General features: G+C 42.0%; 1 protein-coding gene across 1 annotated transcript in view; it reads right to left on the bottom strand.

Annotated features, from left to right (window-relative positions):
* COLEC12 (collectin subfamily member 12) overlaps nt 1-24,844 on the bottom strand; it is a 129,029-nt gene extending 104,185 nt beyond the window's left edge. Inside the window, exons 1-2 of the mRNA XM_073331434.1 lie at nt 24,595-24,844; nt 9,177-9,227 (exon numbers count right to left, since the gene is read on the bottom strand). Coding sequence (XP_073187535.1) covers nt 9,177-9,227; nt 24,595-24,601 — 58 coding nt within the window. The 5' untranslated portion in view covers nt 24,602-24,844. The remainder of the gene's footprint in view (nt 1-9,176; nt 9,228-24,594) is intronic.
* Between the last annotated feature and the right edge of the window lie 314 nt (nt 24,845-25,158).

Raw genomic sequence — 25,158 nt, forward strand, 5'->3', positions numbered from 1 at the left:
ATTACCCAACAGCATGGAATAAACTGTATGGTGTATAACTTTGTATTGGATTTTGTACATGCAATCTGAGCATTATATATTTTATAATTTCTCAAACACGTTAAATTAAAATTCTCTTCCCCACACCTGTCACCCTGAAGTGGTGTGTACTGTGAACACAAACACAGGAATTGCCATACATACTGGGTCACACCTGGCATACACCTAGTCCAGAATCCTAATGCTGTCAGTGGCCAGCAGCAGGTGCGGTGAGAAAGGTGTAGGCAGATGTGGGATATTCTTCGCCCCACTTGGTCCTCATCCTGGTATGTAATAGTTAGACATTGCTTTAATCCATGAAGCATGAGGTTTAATATCCCTTCCAAAATTTTAACTTTGTGTTCAACTGAAATCAACACTTTTCTTTGTGGTGTAAGATTTGCCAGTATGATTTCAGAGTTGTTAAACATGTTTGTTTGAATAAATGTTGTTAACTTTATAAACAAAAAAAAAGCTAAAAAGAAAAACAGTTTATACTATAACTCCTCATGTGAGTTATTTTTCCCATATATTAAACAAGCCTTTGGCAAGTAAACTCAAAACCTGTGAAATTAGCTTACAGTGGAGTTCAGAGATGCTGAATTACTTCTTTGTAAATCAAAATTAAAGAAGCTAATCTAAAATGACACTACCATCTTAAAAAATTCTCTCTCTAGCTGAAAATGTTCACCTGTTCTTGTTAAAAGTGACACCTAATATTATAAGAGAGTAGGTTTTGTGTGTGTGCATACACACACACACACACACACACACACAAAGGAGTGAAATTCACTTCTGCAGAGGGTTCTGTATAAATTCCTTTGTGCCACTTAAGTGTCACTTTAAGGACATATAGGAGCTTGCCTGGGTTTGCTGCATGAGGCTGAACTGGAACATGAGTACACATTATATTGCATATTAATTTCTTTTTTATTCATTCTCCCATTTCTTTGTTCCAATTCTTGATTTTCTATTCACAGTTTCTAAGAAAACAAAACAGGACCGTTGACTGTAGAAGTTATCTTTTACAATAAATTACTAACTAAAGCAGGGACATGCACAGGAATAAAAATTTGGCTGCTTTTGGAGGGGCACTTTCTCTGCCTCCCACAGCCAGAGGAGCTGGCTCTCCCCTGTCCCCACCAGTCCCCCTTCCCTGTGGCCAGAGGAGCTGGCTTAGGGTTTCCAACCCTCCAGGATTGTCCTAGAGTCTCCAGGAATTAAAGATTAATCTTTAATTTAATATTATGCCATGTGTTGAAATCTCCAGGGATCCATCCAACGAAAATTGGCAACCCTAAGCTGGCTCTCCACCCTTCCTCCCCCTGCGGGCAGTGGAGCTCACTCTCCCCGTGCCCAATCTGGAGGAGTTTGTGCTCACACTGATTGGGGGAGCCTATGCCCCTGTTTGGCCCCCCAAGCACACCCCTGAACTAGAGAGATTGTCAGATGTATGCCTCTGAAAGAATGGCCTCCAAATTTCATTCATCCACTCTGTTCCTAAAGGAAAAGATGAAAATTCCTGAAATTCTGACAGGATAGGGTTAATGTTGATGGTAGTTTTCTAGAGGAAAACAATGGAGAGAGCAGTAGCTTGATCATAGAATCATAGAATATCAGCGTTGGAAGGGACCTCAGGAGGTCATCTAGTCCAACCCCCTGCTCAAAGAATGCCAATCCCCAACTAAATCATCCCAGCCAGGGCTTTGTCAAGCCTGACCTTAAAAACTTCTAAGGAAGGAGATTCCACCATCTCCCTAGGTAACACATTCCAGTGTTTCACCACCCTCCTAGTGAAAAAGTTTTTCCTAATATCCAACCTAAACCTCCCCCACTACAACTTGAGACCATTACTCCTTGTTCTGTCATCTGCTACCATGGAGAACAGTCTAGAGCCATCGTCTTTGGAACCCCCTTTCAGGTAGTTGAAAGCAGCTATCAAATCTCCCCTCATTCTTCTCTTCCACAGACTAAACAATCCCAGTTCCCTCAGCCTCTCCTCATAACACATGTGTTCCAGTCCCCTAATCATTTTTGTTGCCCTCCGCTGGACATTTTCCAATTTTACCACATCCTTCTTGTAGTGTGGGGCCCAAAACTGGACACAGTACTCCAGATGAGGCCTCACCAATGTCGAATAGAGGGGAACGATCACATCCCTCGATCTGCTGGCAATGCCCCTACTTATACATCCCAAAATGCCATTGGCCTTCTTCGCAACAACGGCACACTGTTGACTCATATCCAGCTTCTCGTCCACTGTAACCCCTAGGTCCTTTTACGAAGAACTGCTGCCTAGCCATTCGGTCTCTGGTCTGTAGCGGTGCATGGGATTCTTCCATCCTAAGTGCAGGACTCTGCACTTGCCCTTGTTGAACCTCATCAGATTTCTTTTGGCTCAATCCTTTAATTTGTCTATATCCCTCTGTATCCTATCCCTACCCTCCAGCGTATCTACCTCTCCTCCCAGTTTAGTGTCATCTGCAAACTTGCTGAGGGTGCAATCCACACCATTCTCCAGATCATTTGTGAAGATATTGAACAAAACCGGCCCGACGACCGACCCTTGGGGCACTCCACTTGATACCGGCTTCCAACTAGACATGGAACCATTGATCACTACCTGTTGAGCCCGACAATCTAGCCAACTTTCTATCCACATTATAATCCATTCATCCAGCCCATACTTCTTTAACTTACTGGCAAGAATACTGTGGGAGACCGTGTCAAAAGCTTTGCTAAGGTCAAGGAACAACACGTCCACTGCTTTTCCCTCCTCCACAGAGCCAGTTATCTCGTCATAGAAGGCAATTAGATTAGTCAGGCATGACTTTCCCTTGGTGAATCCATGCTGACTGTTCCTGATCACTTTCCTCTCCTCTAAGTGCTTCAGAATTGATTCCTTGAGGACATGCTCCATGATTTTTCCAGGGACTGAGGTGAGGCTGACTGGCCTGTAGTTCCCAGAATCCTCCTTCTTCCCTTTTTTAAAGATGGGCACTACATTAGCCTTTTTCCAGTCGTCCGGGACTTCCCCTGATCACCATGAGTTTTCGAAGATAATGGCCAATGGCTCTGCAATCACATCTGCCAACTTCTTTAGCACTCTCGGATGCAACGCATCTGGCCCCATGGACTTGTGCTCGTCCAGCTTTTCTAAATAGTCCCGAACCACTTCTTTCTCCACAGAGGGCTGGTCACCTCCTCCCCATGCTGTGCTGCCCAGTGCAGTAATCTGGGAGCTGACCTTGTTCGTGAAGACAGAGGCAAAAAAAGCATTGAGTACATTAGTTTTTTCCACATCCTCCGTCACTAGGTTGCCTCCTTCATTCAGTAAGGGGCCCACACTTTCCTTGACTTTCTTCTTGTTGCTAACACACCTGAAGAAACCCTTCTTGTTACTCTTAACATCTCTTGCTAGCTGCAACTCCAGGTGTGATTTGGCCTTCCTGATTCACTCCTGTATGCCCGAGCAATAATTTTATATTCTTCCCTGGTTATTTGTCCAATCTTCCACTTCTTGTAACCTTCTTTTTTGTGTTTAAGATCAGCAAGGATTTCACTGTTAAGCCAAGCTAGTCACCTGCCATATTTACTATTCTTTCTACACATTGGGATGGTTTGTTCCTGTAACCTCAATAAGGATTCTTTAAAATACAGCCAGCTCTCCTGGACTCCTTTCCCCCTCATGTTATTCTCCCAGGGGATCCTGCCCATCAGTTCCCTAAGAGAGTCAAAGTCTGCTTTTCTGAAGTCCAGGGTCCATATTCTGCTGCTCTCCTTTCTTCCCTGTATCAGGATCCTGAACTCGACCATCTCATGGTCGCTGCCTCCCAGGTTCCCATTCACTTTTGCTTCCCCTACTAATTCTTCCCGGTTTGTGAGCATCAGGTCAAGAAGAGCTCTGCCCCTAGTTGGTTCCTCCAGCACTTGCACCAGAAAATTATCTGCTACACTTTTCAAAAACTCCCTGGATTGTCTGTGCACCACTGTATTGCTCTCCCAGCAGATATCAGGGTGATTGAAGTCTCCCATGAGAACCAGGGCCTGCAATCTAGTAACTTCCGTGAGTTGCCGGAAGAAAGCCTCGTCCACCTCATCCGCCTGGTCCGGTGGTCTACAGCAGACTCCCACCACGACATCACCCTTGTTGCTCACACTTCTAAACTTAATCCAGAGACTGTTAGGTTTTTCTGCAGTTTCATACCAGCACTCTGAGCTGTCATACTGCTCCCTTACATACAGTGCAACTCCTCCACCTTTTCTGCCCTGCCTGTCCTTCCTGAACAGTTTATATCCATCCATGACAGAACTCCAGTCATGTGAGTTATCCCACCAAGTCTCTGTAATTCCAATCACATCATAATTCCTTGACTGTGCCAGGACTTCCAGTTCTCTCTGCTTGTTTCCCAGGCTTCTTGCATTTGTGTATAGGCACTTGAGATAACTCGCTGATCGTCCCTCTCTCTCAGTATGAGGCAGGAGCCCTCCCCTCTCACGCGCTCCTGCTCGTGCTTCCTCCTGGTATCCCACTTACCTCAGGGCTTTGGTCTCCTTCCCCCATCTGATATATGGATTAGATGACTTCAAAAGTAACTGCACACTGTGACTGACAGAAGCAGCAATGGTGACAAAATAGGTTTCTTATGTACACTCTCACCACAGTAGTCAAAAGCAATGGAAAGCTGAGTCAGTAGATAGCTCACTCCTGGCAGTTTTCTTGCACATCTGCAGCAATCATTGAAAGGAAGTAAACAGCCTCAACCAACACTTGGTTGAAAAAGGACCTTTCCTTAACCTCCCTACAGCAACTTGTTCTTTGCTTAAAAACAAAGAAGAAAAATATACACAATTTTTTTAGTATCTTGAAGTAGGCCAGAGAATGCCCTCGTTGTTATTTAACATGTTTGTGGCTTAATATAGTTAGCTAATGTTTTGCCAATTGAAAAGACTGGTAACAACATAAATTATTTAAAATTAGCTTACAAGAGAGGGCGGGAGAGAAAGACTCAGGGGAAGTGGTGTGTGTCTATGTTGGTAGGGTGGGGCAATGTTTAGTCTATTTTTGAAAGGCTTTTCCCCAAAACACAAGGTTTCCCCCAGGACGTCTTCCTCCTCCATTGAACATCAATGAAATTGAGTGCAGAGAGTAACAAGGTTTATTAGTCTCCCTTCCCCTCATCCATTTACAACTTTACAGATCTGTTCTGTTTGCAGAATGAACTAATGGCAACAACAACCAAAACCCAACGTCACTTATAATACTCCCTTTTGCTGAACTCTTGAGAAGCAGTTTGGTCAAAACTTTGCTTGCCAAACAGTGACCAACAACTGTTCCCAGCTGCCAGCAATTACTCACTGTAAGCCTTTAAATACACTAAGCTTCTACCAGTGTTTTTCATGAAATCAACAGTGTTCTGGCTCTCTCTCACTTTTCAAAACATTTTATGTTCCAGAAAGAACAAACCCCACCTCCTCCCAAAAAGGTGGAGTCAATGGCAATTGAAATCAACAGCAGTTCTGCTACTGAGGCAATACCTGCCTCACTCAGAAAAACAAAGAACTAATATCACAGCTATGTACTATTCACAGTATTTCAGAGTAAAATAATAGCTCTTATATTAAGGACTCATGAAGGATCAATGCTATAGTGCTCCTTATTGTATCAAACACATTCTAGTGGAGGATGTAAGTCAGTAGCAGTAGGATTTCATTGAACAGCCTGGCATACGCACTTTCAACATCCACAGAACACATAAATAACAAAAAGACTTAGTACTTGTACAGTGCTTTTCCTCCTCAAAGACCTTCATAAATACCTAATCCTCATGACACCCCGAAAGGTAAGAAAATGCCTATTATCCCCAATTTTACAGATGGGGAAACTGAGGCACAGACTTGTCCAAAGAGGGAATAAATATCACAGCCAGGATTTCCTGGACTTCCTGATTCCCAGTCAGGTGCTTAATCTACCAGTCCACACCTGTGCAGCTATGGTAAGTTACAGTGTCCAGGGCTGGGGCACGGGGTTGGGGCCCTGGAGGGAGTCAGGGGTGGAGGCTCCAGGCAGCGCTTACCTCAAGCAGCTCCCGGAAGCAGCAGCATGTCCCCCGTCCAGCTCCTATGCAGAGGTGTGGCCAGGTGACTCTGCGTGCTGCCTCATCCGCAGGCGCCACCCCTGCAGCTCCCACTGGCTGTGGTTCCCGGCTAATGAGAGCTTTAGGGGCGGTACTTGGGGCGGGGGCAGCATGTGGAGCCCCCTGGCTGCCCCTACACATAGGAGCTGGAGAGGGGACATACCAGCTGCTATCTGGGAGCCGTGTGGTGCGGAGGCTAGCAGGGAGCCTGCCAGCCTCACTGCATGGTGCCACCAACTGAACAGTCAACGGCCTGGTCAGACCAGTTGTTCCAGTCAAAAACCAGACACCTGGTCACCCTAAGGCAGGGATGGCCAACCTGAGCCTGAGAAAGAGCCAGAATTTACCAATGTACATGCCAAAGAGCCACAGTAATACATCAGCCCCCCCATCCACGCCCCAGCTGCCAGTGTCTCCTGGCAGCCCAACAATCAGGGCCTACTCCCTCCTTCCCCCAATCAGCTGTTTCACGTGCACAGGAGGCCATTGGGGGTGGGGGAAGTGAGGGCATGGCAGACTCAGGGGAAGGGGCAGGGGCCTTGATGGAAGGGATGGAGTGGGGGGCAGGGCTTGGGGCAGAGTAGGGGGTTGAGCAGCGAGCACCCCCAACACACTGGAAAGTTAGCATCTATAGCTCCAGCCCCGGAATCAGTAGCTAGGTAAGGAACTGCATATTAACCTCTGAAGAGCCGCATGCGGCTCCGAAGCCACAGGTTGGCCATCCCTGGCCTAAGGAAACTCCATGCAAGCCTGGAACCAAGTGAGCTGTAGCTCACGAAAGCTTATGCTCAAATAAATTTGTTAGTCTCTAAAGTGCCACAAGTCCTCCTTTTCTTTTTGAGAAAAAGCACTGGAATTTTGTTTTGATTAAGGAGAGGTTAAGGTTATTTTCTAGAAATGGAACTAGTCTCTCTCTCGCGTTCCACACAGAACAAGAGCATGAGAAATGTCTTCCTACTACTAATACCATACTGCTTCCCCCTTTCTCCATGAGCAGTAATAAAAGCTGTTCTGGAAATATTCAGATGAGCTTTATGACATTCTTAAGAGAAGAAATGAATAATTTTGTTAGTGGCACACCATCCAAGGTAAAGGGGAAAAAAAGGAAACCGGTTAATACCTGTTATGTCACACAAGTGGGTTGTTACACAGACAGGATAACTTCACACTAAAACATTTAGTCATTCGTTGCAAAACCACACTGATGAGCACTGCATAGCAAACATGCAACCCAGAGGGCAACTGCTTTTATATTTAATTTTGAATTACTGCCTTTTTCATTAGAGGTGAGAGAAGTGTGGTTACACTCTCTCACGGTTTCTCAAGAATCCTATGCTATTCCAGGGTCTGATCCAGCGAAAATAAAATAAATAAATAAAATGTGCAGCCTTATGAACTTCCCAAGCCGCAGATGCTGGCCCTATGGTGAGCTGACCTCTCCAAAAAAGCTCAACAGCAGGGATCTGTGGAGGAGCTCCAGGGAAGAAGAGATTATGCAAATAAAATCCCCACCTCCCAAATATTGCAGTTCCTTATGCTACATATGTTCCTCTCCTCCACTCCTTTTGAGGCAGTAGGAATTAAATAAATAAATGTATTTGTTTTTAATTCAGTTATCCTTTTCCACTCGTGTTAACCAGGGGCAATGAAGGGGCTTTTGCTCCATATTGTGGGGATGAGTGAAGAGTGGACGCTTCCTGCTCCACACCTCCCCATCATCATTTGCTTGAGGTAAGAGAGAGGGAAATAAGGTGAGTTTTCAGACAGTCGCTTGTGCTTTTTCTTCCTGCTGACAGCTTCCAAACAGCAAGGCATCTTTATATGTGTCCCTTAAGAAATCTCACTATCAGTCATCTTGGACAGAGCTTTCCATGCATTTAGATGCAGTGGGCTCAGTGTTCTGACACTATCATTCCTGTGATCCCAACGGCAACCAGAACGTGGAATCTGATTGCTCTTGCCCTTGGGTGGCTATGGAATGCTTCCAAAGGTTGTTGCCAAGGAGGGAAAAGCTCCCTTGAGAATAGGGAACAGTCTCAGTGATTACTAGCACTCATTCAGAGTTGTGTGCACTGGGGATCAGTGCCATACAACAGGCATTTATAATGAACAAAGATCAAAGATCAAAGTGAGACAACTGATATTGTTAGGTTAATAAAAGAACACTCAACAGCATTGTTGTTTAAGTAGCAATTCATAAAATATCAAGTTGTACCACATTACATCAGAAGTAAACGATAAGGTGGTGATGAGAAATTGTTATTAAGACTTGTTTTTAAACTTCTAATGAGCACACTCCATGTACCTTTATTTCTGTCTTGTTCTCATGGCATTTGGTTTTTTGTGAGAAATGCAGGGGATGGAGGGAGGGGTTTCCGGCTAAATTGTCACCATGTCTTCCAAGAGTCCATAATAGTTTCCATTGTCCTATTCCTGAAAAGTAAGCTAGTCATTTACAGGCCTAAGGAAAGTATAATTGACAAGGAGAAATCCATGATGTATGATACTGTACCTTTTTCTTAACTGCCAGCAGATATTCATTTCTGCTAGAAGGCAAACTTCATATGGAACAGTTATGTAAACAAGTAAACAATAAAACAGGTAACATCACAGAAAGAAAATATATATTTACTTAAGTAACTCTGGACAGTTAGCTCAGGACTGTTTCTGAAGGATAAACTTACCAAAGATGTTTACCAGGCCTAAACATAACACCTGTTTCTGGTCCTATATTGTATATTTCCTTTGTACATCTGCATCAGCCCCGTGATGAGCTTGTTCCCATACTTTGTCTTACTGCTACCAGCAGAGGTGCTGGAATAATTTTTTATAGTGGAGGTGCTGAGAGCCACTGAACCCAACTGCAACCCCTGTATGTGATGGAAACCACTTCAAACTAGGGGTGCTGTTGCACCCCCTGGTTTGTAGCACCTATGGCTACCAGTAAGGGGTTTTGTAAGACCTGTTTGACTTCATGTGAGTAATAAGAAAGAGCAAAGTGAGAGATTTGTTGCTACTTACCAAACCTCTTGTAACCAAAGGACTGCACCTCCTCCTCTTCTGCAAAGTCGTCTACAGAAAGACAGATGCACAGATTTAGTACTAAAATTAGCTATGAAGGCACAGAAGTTTGAGTATACACAAAAGGTTACTGAACATTGTATTTGAAAGGTTAATTGGTTTTATCAATATTACTGCTTGCTGATATATGAAAATATCTCAAACTTTCCTCTTTCCCTATTAATCTTCCACCCAATCTTTGGCTACTGCATGATACTTGGATCCTTTTTTCTCTGAGTCACCAGCAGAAATCCAATTGATAAGTTATCATCATCTGATGGCTGTTCAGGGACTTTTATTAAATTGATTGCTGGTCTTAGTACAGATTTTAGCAGACAAATTCCTCATCACAACTGGCACTTAGTGCATCTGTGTTAGCAGTCTCAGCAAGGCAAAGGAATAAGTAGGCACAGAGACTGAACCACCTTTTAACCTGTACAGGGGAGCCCCCTCCAGGTCAGGGCAGAGGCACATTAGAAAGGTCTTTTGGGCGAGCTTACATTACTGCTTGCCTGTGCTGTGCTTTTCCTGTGAATAAAGAGAAGGCTTCAGTTGCTAGGGCTGTCAATCCATCACCTTTCATGAACACTAAATTTCCTTGAAGAGATAAACCTCATTCAGTCATGGGCAACAGAACTGACACGTTGGTCAAGTTCAAAAAGTTAGCAGAAATAAGAGTATTTAGTCCTTTTCATCTTGACTTGGGCACAGGGGGTAAGAGGTGGGTATTCAGGCCTTAGCTTGTCATTAATTTCATCTCTCTCCCCACTTCCTCCTGCCAGTAACAGCACAAAGGAAAGGATTATGACCAGCACAAACAAGCAATATCAGTACTTTAAAAAAAGAAAAGTATATAACATCTCTCCACCAATCCTGCCCTTTCTCCCACCTCCAGCATGGCCCTTCCCATTTGCAACCCTATTTTCCACTGTTCTGGAGCAGTGTTTCACCCCTTCCCACATTAACATTGGCAATGTGCTTAGACGGGGTATAAACATTCCTGCCACACCTAGGGCATCTGGAACAATTACAAATCTTCACCAAGAGCTCACCTTAAATCAGTCCCCTAGGAGGCTGACACCACTCTCTAGGCGTGCGACACACAGAGATTGCCATCACTACCAAGTATGCTAACCCCCCACCTACAGCTTTCCCAAGATAAGCCATAACAGAAAGAAGTAAACAGGAATACCGGCCAGTACCTGGACAGAAGGTTACCAGAAAGCTTCAGTCAGTCAGGTGCAATCACAAAATAGATATGTTATACAGGCCTCAAACAATCAGTGGGCCCTCAGCCTTATGAGATTCAGTGCAAAATCTGCATTCAATAGGCCATTCACCATTCAGTCTCATCGCCGATGAGTCAACCAGCCAGGTCTGCATCACAGAAATCTGGCTGGCTGACATGGTAGCCAGCTGCTACCTCACCTGGCTCTCCCATCCCCACCCCACCCAGGATATGTTATGCACTACACAGCCAGACCTAGAGAGGACAAATCTGAATATGGAGCATAGTCATTAATTTCCCATTCAGGCTCAAGATCAGGAAAAGCACACACAAATCAAAATCCTTTGAGGGCATCCACTTACTCTTGCCCAGAGACAAAACTAACCGAGGCATACTACTAATCTATTAGCTCCCAAACATCAAAGGCTCCCAGGGGAGCTGATGGAGATGTTGCCTGACATGGTGATGACGTTCACTGAATTTATCACCTTGCAGGACTTTAACATTCACACAGCTGATACTCTGACAGGACAGCTCAAAACCTCCTATCCTAACTCTTCACCTTACATCACACAGCTGCCTATACCCTGAATTGGATCCTGAGTTGGATGTGTTTGTACGGAATCCAAGTACTTGCGGCAGCTTCCTAAAAGACTTTTTAAGGCAACAAGAAACCACTTCCCTAAACTCTCCTGAAGCCTGCCAAATTCCAAAATGTACACTTTGAAAACTCTACCCAACAAAAAGAAAAGGAGTACTTGTGGCACCTTAGAGACTAACCAATTTATTTGAGCATGAGCTTTCGTGAGCTACAGCTCACTTAGTCTCTAAGGTGCCACAAGTACTCCTTTTCTTTTTGCGAATACAGACTAACACGGCTGTTACTCTGAAACCTACCCAACAAAGAGGCCAATCATATCATGGCAAATGCTAATAAATCAAAGTGATCACAAATCAGTCAACATTCAGCTTTCTCACACACCCCAACAGTACTCATTCACTACACAGAGCTTTGGATAAAATGCCACTCTGGTGTGCAAGAAAGAGCTGCATAACTCAGGCTTCAGTTCAAGACTGAACTTGTTTCTCTCCCCATTTCTCTATCATGGTGGACAACAAAACGACATGCCCGGTAACTCAAGACTACAATCTTGACTTCATGTTTGGCTTGGCCTTCCACTTTGACCCACACAGCCAAGACATGTCTAAATCTTGCCTCTTCTTCCGAAACATCTCTAAGATCCCATCATTCCTCTCTGCCAAAGTCTTGTGCAAGCCCTGATCATCTTGCCCCTTGACTACTGTAATCTCCCCTTCTCTGGCCTCAATGCCACAACAGTGTCTCCCTCAAATCCCTTCTAAGTGCTGTTGCTAGGATCCTCATCTCTGACTCCTCACTGGGAAGAGATCTTGATAGGTGTTGAATTAGGCTCTCAGAGAACTCTTGGGGGGAAAGAACAGATGCTTAGAAGTGACAGATTAAAAGCCTCTGTTTGCCCCGGAAGGTAAAACTTAAGATAATTAATACAATGATAAATAATTTAAATAGACCGGTGTACAGGGCTGAAAATGCCACTCAGAGAGGGGACTCACTGTTTCAGATTTACTATATCTGGAATGATTAATGGAATTAAACATATTTTCTTTTTCTTTCTTTTTAAAAATAAATAAATAAATAAATAAATAAATAAAAAAGGTCTCCTAGAAAGACACATGAATCAGATCCCAAAAGGACCCAGGGGTGAGGAATGTTCATACTTCCAACAGAAAAGACATTAATTTCTCTAAAGGAACTAAATGTCAAAAATATATACTTTATGTGGAAAATTGTTATTGTGCTCCTTTTATGAAATGTGGGTCAGAGGAAAGCCTAGGTGGCACGTTAATGCATAACTGCCCTATTCAGGTGGAAACACATCTGTCTGCATTCCTTTCAGACCCTTTTACCACATTACTGCTGATCTGCTTATTGGTTGTAATTTTCCCATTTACCCATTGCAGTTCCAGTTGAAAGGCAAAATTTATCCCTGGTACAAATGAGCAAAATTCCATTCAACTGATATTTATTACCTACAACAAAATACGTATAGCTATGTTTGAAGTTCAGTTCTGCTCTGTGACTAAAATATGGCATTGTGGAGTTCCATGTTTACTGTCTCAATAATTTCAACATCAGATGTGTTCAGTTTACAAGTGTAAAGATAGGAGGAAGGAGTTTAGAACAGCTAATCCTGCGAACTCAGTAGGGATCTGAGAGTGAAAATAGATTTTTCCCCTTCTCACATATCAGATAAGAATATAAGAATCACCATCCTGGGTCAGACCAATGGTCCATCTGTCCCAGTATCCTGTCTTCCAACAGTGGCCAGTGCCGGATGCTTTATAGGGAATGAAAAGAACAGGGCAATTATTAAGTGATCCATCCCCTGTCATCCAGCCCCAGCTTCTGGCAGTCACAGGTTTAGGGACAACTAGAGCACGGGATTGCATCCCCGACCATCTTGGCTATTAGCCATTGATGGACCTATGCTCCATGAACTTATCTAATTCTTTTTTGAATCCATTTATACTTTTGGCCTTCACTACATCCTTTAGCAACAACTTCTAAAAGCTAACTGTGCACTATGTGAAGAAATATTCCATTTTGTTTGTTTTAAACCTACCGTCTATTAATTTCATTGGGTGATGCCTCGTTCTCGAATTATGTGAAGGAGTAAATAACACTTCCTGATTCACTTTCTCCACGCTATTCATGATTTTATAGACTTCTATCATATCTCCCCTTAGTCATCTCTTGTCTAAACTGAACAGTCCTACTCTGTTGCCCTTTTCTCTAACTTTTCCAATGCTAATCTACCTCTTTGGAGATGGGGCAACCAGAACTGCAGGCAGTATTCAAGGTGTTGGCATGCCATTGATTTATATGGTGGTATTATGATATTTTCTGACTTATCTATCCCTTTCCAAATGATTTCTAACATTCTGTTAACTTTTTTGACTGCCACTATACACTGAGCAGATGTTTTCAAAGAACTATCCAGGACACCAAGACCTCTCTCTTCAGTGGTAACTGCTAATTTACACCCCATTATTTTTGAGGCTAATTTAATTGAGCCTTCACTGATAGCTGTGCACAGATATAACCAACTGAAAGTTAGCAAACAAGTCATTTAATGATGCATAAGAAGAAACAGAACCTCTCTCCCCCTTTCTTCTGAGACTTGGCTCTGCAGTGCCAATATAAGTTAAAAGTAGTAAAAAAAATATATTTTGTCATTAATGTAGGCAAATTCATGTCTGATTATATAAAAAGAATGGTTATGTTGAACGAGAAGATGTCATTTATATAGCTTTTCTGAGGAAAACTTACGTACAATGAAAGTGCTGAAGAATCAAATAAGTTTATGGGTGATATACGGTTAATTAGCTATGCTTGTTTGCTGAAGATCCCACCTCCTTCCCCAGAACACTAGATGGACTGTATAAGTCATTTCATTACTCATGTTTTGCCCAATAGCATTGCCAGAGATGTATTTAGATTTCTTTGGACCTCTGGCTTTTTATTTGTGCAATACAGTACACTGTGATTTATTGAAGACTACCGTTTTTCTTTGCTTGAAGGTAAAAAGACTTTATAATGCTCTTATTAAATCTCTTAATTATGATGCATATTCATGCTGTTTTGAAGATAAATATAGACTATAAGTACACTTCTATCGACAAATCTCTGCTTCCTTTACATTAAACTGTGGAGCAGATAATTTATTTCTTTGTGAGCAAAATTACTAATGGGCCAAATTCATCAGTCCTTACGTTTGGCCTTCCGTTATTAAAGGTGAAAATATAAACAAACTATTTTTTTTAAAAAAATTAAACAATAATTGTAGTTGTATATGTAACAATGTATTGCAATAAATTAGAGAGGAGGTTGAATTAAAGCCCCACCCCTTTGGGAATGATGGAATGAGAATTCAACCAGTGATATGAATCTGAACTCAGACTTTACTCTAAGTTACAATGTTAAAACAAAAGTTGAGAAACAAACCGATAAACATAAATCCAGAGTTAAGGCCAACTCCTTCCCCTACACCTTAATGCAGGGGTTCTCAAACTTCATTGCACCACAACCCCCGCCCCTTCAGGGGGCCTGTAACCTGAGCCCCGACCACCCAGCACTGAAGCCTGGGGGTTTCAGCTTTGGCCCCTGGCCCCAGCCCTGGTGAGCCCATTAAAATGGGGTTGTGACCCACTTTGGGTTCCTGACCCACAGTTTGAGAACTATTGCCTTAACCACTACAGGAGAACCTCAGTTTTCATTAAAAAACAATTTCTAGCCCTCATGGTTGCAGAGGAAAATATGTAAATGTGACTTCAATGTACTCAAAACAAAACCAGAAAGCTAATGAAAAGAGTCCAGAAGTGTATTCTTTGTTTAAATCTCATTATATTAAAGTCAATCTCAGGCAATCTGGAGGGTCTACCTATAATTTTTGAGTGTTCGGTGTTCACTACTGCAATTCTGTCGCTTACATCTGTGCAATCCCATTGATTTCAGTGGGGCTATGCAGGTGTAACAGAGCAACATTTGGCAGAGTGAAAGCCTTAACTTTGAAGTCTATTGCTGTTGTTTAAGTTAGATTTTTTCCCTTTTCATAGAGTACTTTAGGGCAGCATTTAATGTTAATTTTTAACATGAAATAAAAAGTGTTTTTTCTCCTCAGTGACAAACACAAAGGGCATATTTCTCTTTAAGTAATAAAATTGAACTTGCTCTTGTGGCTACCTGAATGTCACAATGTCCCACCTCCCATCTAGTCTGAAGAGGGTCTAACTCCCTACCAGTGCAGGAGAAGGCAGCCACAGTTCAACTCAGAGTCTGCCACATAAGAGGATGGGGCTTAGCACACTCCAACCCTGGAACTACTAGTGCAGCTAGGGGAATGTCACTTCGCTCACACGCTCTATGGCATGACAGCACCTTTCCCGTCTGAGCTTGGCTAGATTCTTTAAAAATACAACATGCTTCATAAAAAGCAGATTAGACTGGGACATCCAATACCCTATGGAAACCCCATCCCAATTCCTGATCAGAACTTTGGAACAACCAAAAAAAAAAAAAAAAAAAGACTGACAGTCAAGGTTTTCCACTGAGCCCAGTACATGATGCTGGGACAGGGACTTCATGTCAGCATAGAATTGTTGACAAAACTCCTGATCAATACAGGTCACAGTCATGTATTTCACTACTTCATGTCAATGCTTTGACTTACAAATCTCCCAGTTTTTAGTAAGAAAACTCAGCGAATGAATCTAGAATAAAGAAGAGGAGAAAAACTGAACTTAAATAAGAGTCCTTACCCAAGCAAAGCTTCCATTAGCTTCAGCTGGAGCTCTGCTTGAAGAAGGATCTACAAAAATTGGGATTTCAGATAGAGAAGAAAGGTATTTATTGTTGCAAAGTTTTAAAAGTAACTAGCCAGTATTTAAACATACAGAAGAAAGATCCAGTCAGAAAAATGAAGGGACCTTCTGAGAGATATTTTTCCATCAGTGACATAAGTACATCCTTGCATTTCTGCACCAGAACTTCACTTACTGCTCAGTCCTGAATCACTGAAGACAATGGGAGTTTTGCAGTTGGGATGGGATGACAATTGGATAAGAACCTTACTGGGAAATCAATGGAAAGCAAGGTTTCAGATTTAAAAACTTTGAAATACTTAGGTAGCAACCACACCTCACCAGGCTCTGATGGTAAATTTTTGGTAACACTTCAGATATAAATTGTTATTCTCACATCTTTCATAAATATAGTTAGAGAGTTAACTAAGTTACAGTACGTGCTTAAAGGGAGAGGAAATAATAAGGCAGTTCAATGGGGGATTAACACAACTAACAGAGGGAGTTCATTTAATCTAAAACAAATTGGACTCTGGTTTGATTAATTTGCTGGAGGCAAAGTAAAAATCTGGTGAGTAGAACTGTGCAGTTTCTGCTTCCTTGTTTTTAGAATCTTCAATATGTTATTCATGGACCACTTGTGACTCAGTTTGAACTCAAGACAGACAGATTTGGGCTGGAGCCATAAAGGATGCCAAACCCATCCTAGTCATATAACCACTCCACTTCTCTCTCTCTTCACTGGCAGTGTGTCAGATCCATGAGTTCTTTGGATCCAATATGATTTAAGTGGAATTGTTACAATTTACTACTGTGTTTTATGGATGTCATTCAGAATGTGTTATGGAAAGCAGCTAATGCGCATGTCTAGTTGCCACCTCTCAAAAGCAAACAGCTCAGTGATTTAAATATATTTAACTAATGAAATAATACTGAAGACCTGAAATACTTTTGGACCAAATTCTACCTTGGTAGACTTCTAGAACACTTGTACACACATTAACAAGGGTATAATCTGACCCTTGGTTTAGTAAATTAAAATGGCAGAATTAAGAAAACAAAAACTTTTCCACACCAGATTTCAAAACCAAATAAAGATACAGTTCAAGGAATAATGAGGAGAACAGGACTGAAAACTGTTATGCCAAGTTTCAGCTCAGATTTGAACAGCTAGTTTATAAACCCCATAAAAACTGGATTTACAGTATATTAGAACTCACTCATGGTAATTCAGTTTAATAATACTAATTTCTAGTAACTATGACATCTATTCTGTTTCCTTTAAAAGAAATCTTTCTATAATGTCCATTTGCAAAGAACTTTAATGGTTTTGATCCCGAGTTAATGGGAACTGCATATAACCTTATGCAAAGCTCTAAAATTTACTTCACCCTTAGCAAGAATAGATTTTTTTATTTTGAAAGATGCTGCATTGACAATATAGGATTATGACATTCTCTGTTTATCCACAGAACAAAGACATGCAATGACAAGGCAAGGTACCCCTCAGAATTCTCTACTAGTGTGTCTCATACCCAGTCAGGAAGTACCAATTCTAGTGGCAAAATGTTCACTCTCTACTTATTGAATCTTAGGCCTTTTTGTTAAAGGTGAAAACTTGCATGACTGTGTATTTTTGTAACACTAACATCTGTGCACAAAGAGGACAGACACAACCAATTCATTTATTACAGGTTGTTGAATAGTCATCAGATGTATACATACTTGTGATAACTATTAACCTAGCCCAGATCCTCAAAGATCCTTGTAGTTGGAGTTAGGCACTTAAATACCTTTGAGGATCTGGGCCCTAGTCATCACTGACCTAAAGATGAAACTGAGCCAGCAGGAGCAGAGACAAGCAGCTGCAGCAGGGACTTTTCGTTGCTGATGGTGTTTTCAGTATTCAGCTGCCTTTCACAGGCACATGTTCTCTCCAATGCACGCAGACTGGCTGTTCTCTCCATTCTCTCCTCCGCAGACTCTTCACTTCTGCCTTATTCCATCTGCCTTTCCATGCTTCCCTTCCTCCCTCATTCTTTCTTGCTACCTACCATCAAAACCCCTCTCTTTTCCTTTGTTTAGCTAATCCCCTCCCAACAAAAACCCACCCCAAAATTAAAAAAAAAAAAACCCAACAGCAACAAAATCATGAAACTAACGTGCCATTTTCAAACAAATCATTCACTCTGCTTATATCTTATAGTCCTTCTCACCAGACCTTTGGCTGACTTGCTCCTTTAGATTTTCATCCCTTTGGGGCAGGGATTGTCTCTTTTTCTATGTCTGTACAGTGCCTAGCACAAAAAGGTTCTGATCTCATCGGAGCCTTGGCACCCCGTAACACAAATAATTAATAATGATAAATAGCTGAGGCTCAATAGCTCATTCCCAATTCTCTGAGTCATCTTGTCCTCCAAGAGTCCATCCCTCATTCCCCATTGGTCTCACACACAGAAATTTACTTTTGTTCTTAAAGAAAAAAAATCCCACTAGACATTTTACTTGGGAGATCCATCCTTAACCACACATCAAAAATAGAGAGAGGCCATGATATAATGAAGACTAGAATACTTCTCTTGAACAAAACATATCACTGCTGAGAACAGGAGCTGCTGCACTGTGCAATATCAAAGTTTGAAACTAACAATTAGAATCTAAGGCCTGAATTTTAAATCAACTCATATTTCAGAATAATAATTTGAGAACAGATCCCCTAGGTCCTATTCATGAACTGAAAACTATAATTTTTCTATGAGCCGTTTATAGGACTCATTTAACAATGTTAAAGCCTGGGCTACATTTTCCTGAATAATATATTGCTATACTATTTCCATAATTCATCCACTTGTTTCCCAGTCATGTCTCAGTCTTCACCTCCAATTTATAAACCAAAATGAATTGTAATTTTAGAAGGGGGCAGGTTAACCCCAAAGAGAATTCATGTTTTGTTTAGTCCATTCTTATATAATGCTACATTCAACATATGAAGGGATCAGATTCACTTCTAGTATGTGGTAGACACATTTTTAAAAAAAATGATGATTTTTTTGGGGGGGCTCTACTGGGTGGTCATGTCTGTCTCTTCAAGGGAGAGCTGTGGAGCACAATTACCCTGGGAATCTCCCATGATGACTGGATACCTGTATTGTGGGATATTTTTAAAATCAATTTGGGATTTATCCCATCTTCCAGCCATCTTTAATTAAAATTTTATGTTTCCTTTAGTTTCACCATGCACATATACACCTGCTGGTCCGGGGATTGCACCTCCATGCATGATTGCATGTTTCGCTCCTTGTCTTACAACTTAAATGCGCCGTGATGTTTGGATCGATGAGCATGATTTTTTTCTTGCAGTGCAGATCTAAACAAATGGAGCTAAAGATTCATAACAATGGGCCAAGTTCTGCTCTCAGTTATACCAGAGTCAGTCTAGAGTAATTCCACTGACTCCTGTGTAAAAGAAAAAAAATCCCAGTGGATCTAAATTCTAAGTCCCTATTCTCCCTACATTGCACACAGCTCACAGTCACAGCTCGGCATGCCTAGGGAAAATAGAATATTGAGATCCACCATGCACGATTCTAATTAATTCTGAAAATCCTTTGTGATAATTAATTTGCATGTTAATTAATTATATTTAACACCATTTATATACAGTAATTCTCCTTTCTTCCTCTTTTTTTGATCTCATGACACTGTGTCTTTTTGTATGCTGTCAAATGAGAATACCCTTCAAGCTCGTGTTTGCAAGATCCCCCTTTCTCTTCCTGTCAGAAATTTCAAAAACCCTTCTTTTCTGCCAACCCATCCCAACTATAATGACCATATGCTGGCAAAGCTTTGGGTTTGTTCTGTGTTGTATCATACATTTATTGTATCTGCTCATGCCTTTAGATTGTAAAGGCTGCGTCCTCTTACATGTGCAGCACAGGTGTCTCATTGTACATGCATGCCTGGTACATTTATGGCACTACACACATATACTAATCTATATAAGAAGATTCCAGAATTGTCACTCAAAGCCCTGAATATTTGTTGAGTCTGTGTGAAATGATGGAAACAGCTCCAAGCATGGTTGAGAGCTCCTTTTGTTCAGAATATCAGACAAATGAATCATCACTAGGATTTGAGATCTGTTACTGTTCAATTTTTAATCCATTTTGACTTTACAAGCCCGCACTGAAGCACAGGTGTAATTTTCAGCTCTAGTAAGGCAAGAGTCCTAGACCAGCGTTTCTCAAATGCAGCCACCATGTGGCCTCCAGGGGCTTTTCTTGTGGCCACAGCCTCCTGGGCAGTTATTGAGGGGAGCTGCAGAGCCACAAACACCAGAGGAGCAGGCAGCCAGTGTGAGTTCCCCACTTTCCCAGGGACAGCAGGGATCAGGCTTCTGGCTTCAGCTCTGGGGTGGCGGTCTCTGTCCTCTGGCCACACGGCAGCAGGCTCCATCCTATGGCTTTAGGCTCTTGCCCCAGCCCTGGGCTCACCACCCCATCGCCCCTGGACTCTGCTGTCTCCCCTGGCCCCTCGTTGGCTCCTTACCCACCTCCCCATCCAAGGTTTAATTTGTTCTCTGGCTTACCAGGGCTGAGTAAGTCTGTTGTGAAAAGTGGTATTTGTATGTTTGTTAATATCACTTTACACTATCTTCTAGCTATCAGGTCTGCTGCTGTGAAAAGTGATATTAGCAAACATACAAATATCACTCTTCACAGAAGCAGACTTACTAGCTAGTAAGTCATAAAAAAAACCAACCAAAAAAAGCAAAAAACAAAAACAACCAAGAACAAAAGACAAGAACATGCAAAGCACCATATTTGTGTTTGTATTCTGTTTAGATCCAATAAAGAATACATACAACTGTACATTATTTTTATTATTAGGTCTGCAAAAAACCCTACATAAATAAATTACACTGATTGGCCCTGTATATGTGCATATTTATTGTTTTTTCTAAAGTATTTTAGGAAAAAGTGTGAGAGCGGCCACCAGCAAGAGTTCATGGCCACACTCTGAGGCCACCAAAATTTTTCTTGTGAGAACCCAGGTCCTAGACCATTGTGGTATCAGAGGAAGGTCAACCAATCACCACTGTTACTCTACAGCTAATTTGCATGCAACAATTTCATTGGTTGCACAAGGGAGCCTGCACAGATGGAGCATTACTAAGCCCAACTGCCACCGTTCTTACAGCAGGGTCTTTCAGCTACTTGTACCATAACAGCTAAGTTAAGGTTACTGGGTCATTTCATTCTAATCTTCTGATTTCAGTTGCTAACTTTCCAAATCTTTTATCTACTGGGCTGAAATTTCTGAAGTGTTGTCTCTGCCCAAGAAAGATGGTTGCAGAAAGACCATTCAGCTGTTTTTGAATACAAGGAGAGTGAATCATTTGTGTCTTTAATTTTTTAAAAACAGTTCTATCACCAGAGTGCCTGGCAACAGAAAACTGAAATTTGGAAAGAAAACAGTAATCATACAGGAGAATTCTTTGATTGTTAAAAATAAATCTTTATACAATGATATGCATGCATATAAAATGCAGCCAGACAACTTTTGGTGCATGTTTAAATTTTGAGAGAGAAAAAGGTTTGCTCATGAAATGTCTCATGGCTCTGTGTAAGATCATAACAGGAGTGACTGTAACTGTAGGAGTCAGCCATTCACTGTCCAATAAAATGCATACTGAATAAAGCAAAGAGCGCACATAAGCTTGGTTAATGGAAAATTTTATGTACCAAGTTCCTTCTAAAGCAAGTCAATGCACACTAATGAAGAAGGGCTCTGAAGGAGCAGTTTGCCAGATTCATCCCTGATATAACTATTGACTTCAGTGGAACTATACCAGGGATGAATCAGGCCATACGTCTCACTGAACATGCAGTTTTTAAGATGAGTGTGCACTTTGCATGGGGCATGTCATTCCGGTCACATTCTTTTCTCAAGTAAAGTATCAGACATTCCTCACCTCCACCAAAGACCTTTGATACACATGTAGTATCCCACAATCCTGTGTATATCAAACAAGTAGACTTCAAGAAAGTAAGTGATATGAGAAATACACAGTAAACCATAACATTTTACTATATTTGACACCAGAACAATTGTGATAAAAGTATAGTGCCTAGTGATGCATTTGAAATAAAGAAGTTCAGAAATGTCCAGTTGAACACTCAGTTTTAATTGCATCTTCTTTCCCGTGTTAAATTGGGCTCAATGTTTTTGAACATGTGTTGTTGTTTGAATATGTGAAAGTTGTTTTCCGTCTGTTTCCTAGACAACAAGTACTGCTTCATAACTCATAAAATATCTAAAATTTTAAAAACTGAGAAGTATTATTAGGTAAAGATACAACTAACCCTACAGCAGTCAAATCCCTTTATAAATAATGTGACATTATTAAAAAGCAACATTTATGAGCTCAGTTTAGTTTACTGGAAATAAATCTGGCAGTAAAACTAAACATATATTTCAATTTATTTTACTGATTTAAGACAACACATTAAGAATTCAAGCAATGGAAAAATATAATTTATTCCCTACAAATATCTGATGATGTAATTATTTTGATACTGTTCTGTTCTCCAGAGAGGGTAGATACGGGAATAGAGACAGCTGTTTACCGCATTCAACAGATCAACTATGTGGTTATTCATAAGGAGAATGTGTGATTACACTAGGTTCAAAAACTCTAGAATTATTGCAAGCACCAAGTTTAAATAGAGAACGTGGAAAGCCAAATATGTATGTTAAAGAGGCAATAGGAAAATATAGAGGCGAAATTTACTTTGGCAGTATTTAGGACTTTTATAACTCTTGCAGTACCAGTTGACTTGATGTCTTTGTTGAAGGATGTTTTCTATTAATAATATTAAAGATTTTATTTTACAAGGCTTATTATTGGTTTCCATTGTTCTGAACAGAATAAAAAAAAATCAAGCAGTTGTAAAACTTCTTAAAGAAACATAGTGGTTAGGGAGTAAAAAGGAGTGTGAAGCTTTCCAGTAAGGCTGCATTTCTGGAGCAACCAACACTAATTTACAGAAGCCATAATACCTTCTCAGAGTGCCATTTTTGCCCTTAGCAGAGAAAAGCAATTGACTACAAATCATATCAGCTCAAATTGCGTATCCATTGAAATCAATGGCAAAACTCCTGTCAGCTTCAATGGGTGCAGGATCCTGTCCAATGTAATACTCAGCAAGGTACCTCACCTTCCCCCCATATCCCCAAAAAAGAGACAGCTAGAAAATAAGCAGCAAAGCATCAATGCCAACATGAGAAGAAACACTGAGTTAAAGATTGTAAAATCAAACACATATGGTTTTAAATTTGCTATTTCCACTATTTTACTTTGTTTTTGCCACTTGAAATCTGCCAGTGAAAGGTGCTATATAAGAGACAAGGATGATCATGGTGATGATTACACTAGTGCTGCTAGCAAAAAGGCAATGACAAAACTTTTGGCACTAGTGACCTCTAAATAAAAAATATTGTTAATAAACTGCAGGCTCTTCTAGAGACACCTTGTCACAATGTCAAAAGTTATTTAAGTAGTATGCGTGGGTTCACAAAACAAAAATAAAAGCAACCACACTCCTCCCTTTAGGCAGCTACTCTGGCATGTGAATAAATGATCACATCGCTTGCTGTACTCGGCTCTGGAAACTAAGTGTAACTATCATGAGGTTTCTGGCCGGTTGGCATCTAGGTTCGAAACCGGTGCACTACTGCAGGTTTGCTGGTATTTTAAAAAGTTTACTTTTGTCTCTGAAGAAAAACTGAACTTGAATCTTGCAAACTCACAAGCACTTCCTAAACTTCCCCTCGTGTTCTTGGATGCTTTCTTTGTAACCTTCCCCAGACTACAGGGTTCCATGCTTGGCTGTACAGCTCTCATTTTTCATAAACAGGAGGGCTTCTTGCAAAGCCCTAGTACATCTTTATTAGATTAGAACTATAGCAATTTGGAGAGCCACTTCTGTATCTGATTTAAAAAGTGTACTGATACCTCTTAGTCACAACTTTATAGGACATGAGCAGGGCCAGCTGGTGTGTTAGTGTAAAAGCAGCGGGTGTTTCACCCATTTAAAGGCGGGGAAGAGTGGGGGGGGGAGAAGAAGAGGACTTTAACTTTCAGTTTTAACAGATGCAAAAGCAAAAGACCAAATATTTTCCAGTCAGTGGATCTTGGGGTGAAGGATGCCAAATACATTTCACAAGCCAGTTAAACCTCCATTGGCACCTAATCATTGCCAGATGTTTAACAGCAACACCAAGAACATCACGAAACACTGGCCAAAAAAGAAAAAGCTGCCCTGTTTTCTAAAACTACAGGGGGGTGGGTGCGGAGGGACAAAACGAAAAGATAGGGGGTCAGGAAATACGTGCTGGAGGGAGCAGAAACGGTGGGGAGGGCGAGTGCTCCCCTCTCCTGAACAGAATTTTTTCAATCCAAACGTCTGAAGCAGGGACTCAGTAAACAACTTATTAGGGACTGGTCTCAAGTTTGCTTTAGAAACTCATCCAGGGCAGCTTTCTTCATAAGTCTAAAAAGGGGGGGGGGGTTAACAACCTCCCCCTTGCACCATTTCCCTCCCCATGGCCAGTTAGTGGAAGTTCCCCCCCCCTCCGGGGGGGGGTTGCAAAGAGATTTCCTGGCAGGTATCTCCCAGCGGAGCAAGCCCCACACGTGAAAGCGCGGCTAGATCCACACACACACAGCTCCCCATCCCCCCCGCTTACCTTTCATGTTGGCACAGAAGCGGGTCACATAGGAAACTTTCCGAGCCTGTGGAAACGAAGTTTACTCCCGGCGCCCCGAGCTCCCTTATTGCACTTCCACGGTGGACACCCGGGGCGGGGGGGGGGGGACAGGGGAGCGTGCCCAGGAGCCTCTCGCTCTCCCTCTGGCTCTGGGCTCAGCAGCCTCCAGGACCTGGAGTTTCCAGCACTGACCCGACCCGCCTGAACTCACACGACCAGCCCCCGCTCCTCCCCTCCCCTCCGCCTCAGCTGGGAAGAGGAGAGAGCTCAGCCGCTGCGCTCTTCTTGTGGCCACCCCGCTCTCCCCCCTTGGGCTGGGAAAGCGAGACCGGGAATCCCAAAGCGGGGGAGGAGAAAGCCTTCCAATGAAGTTCTCCCAACGCCCCCCGAAGTGGCCCCAGAGGAGGGAATGGCTGAGCCCTCAGCCACCACCTGGCTGCTTTTCTAGAGCGGTCTCCTCAGCCTGGAGTGGGGCTGGGAGGCAAGTGAGGTTCAGGCAGAGGCCCCCCCCCCCAGTGTAAGGAGTGGGGAGCAGACAGGATG

This window comes from Lepidochelys kempii, chromosome 2 (assembly GCF_965140285.1).
Source record: "Lepidochelys kempii isolate rLepKem1 chromosome 2, rLepKem1.hap1, whole genome shotgun sequence".
Taxonomy (NCBI): domain Eukaryota; kingdom Metazoa; phylum Chordata; order Testudines; family Cheloniidae; genus Lepidochelys; species Lepidochelys kempii.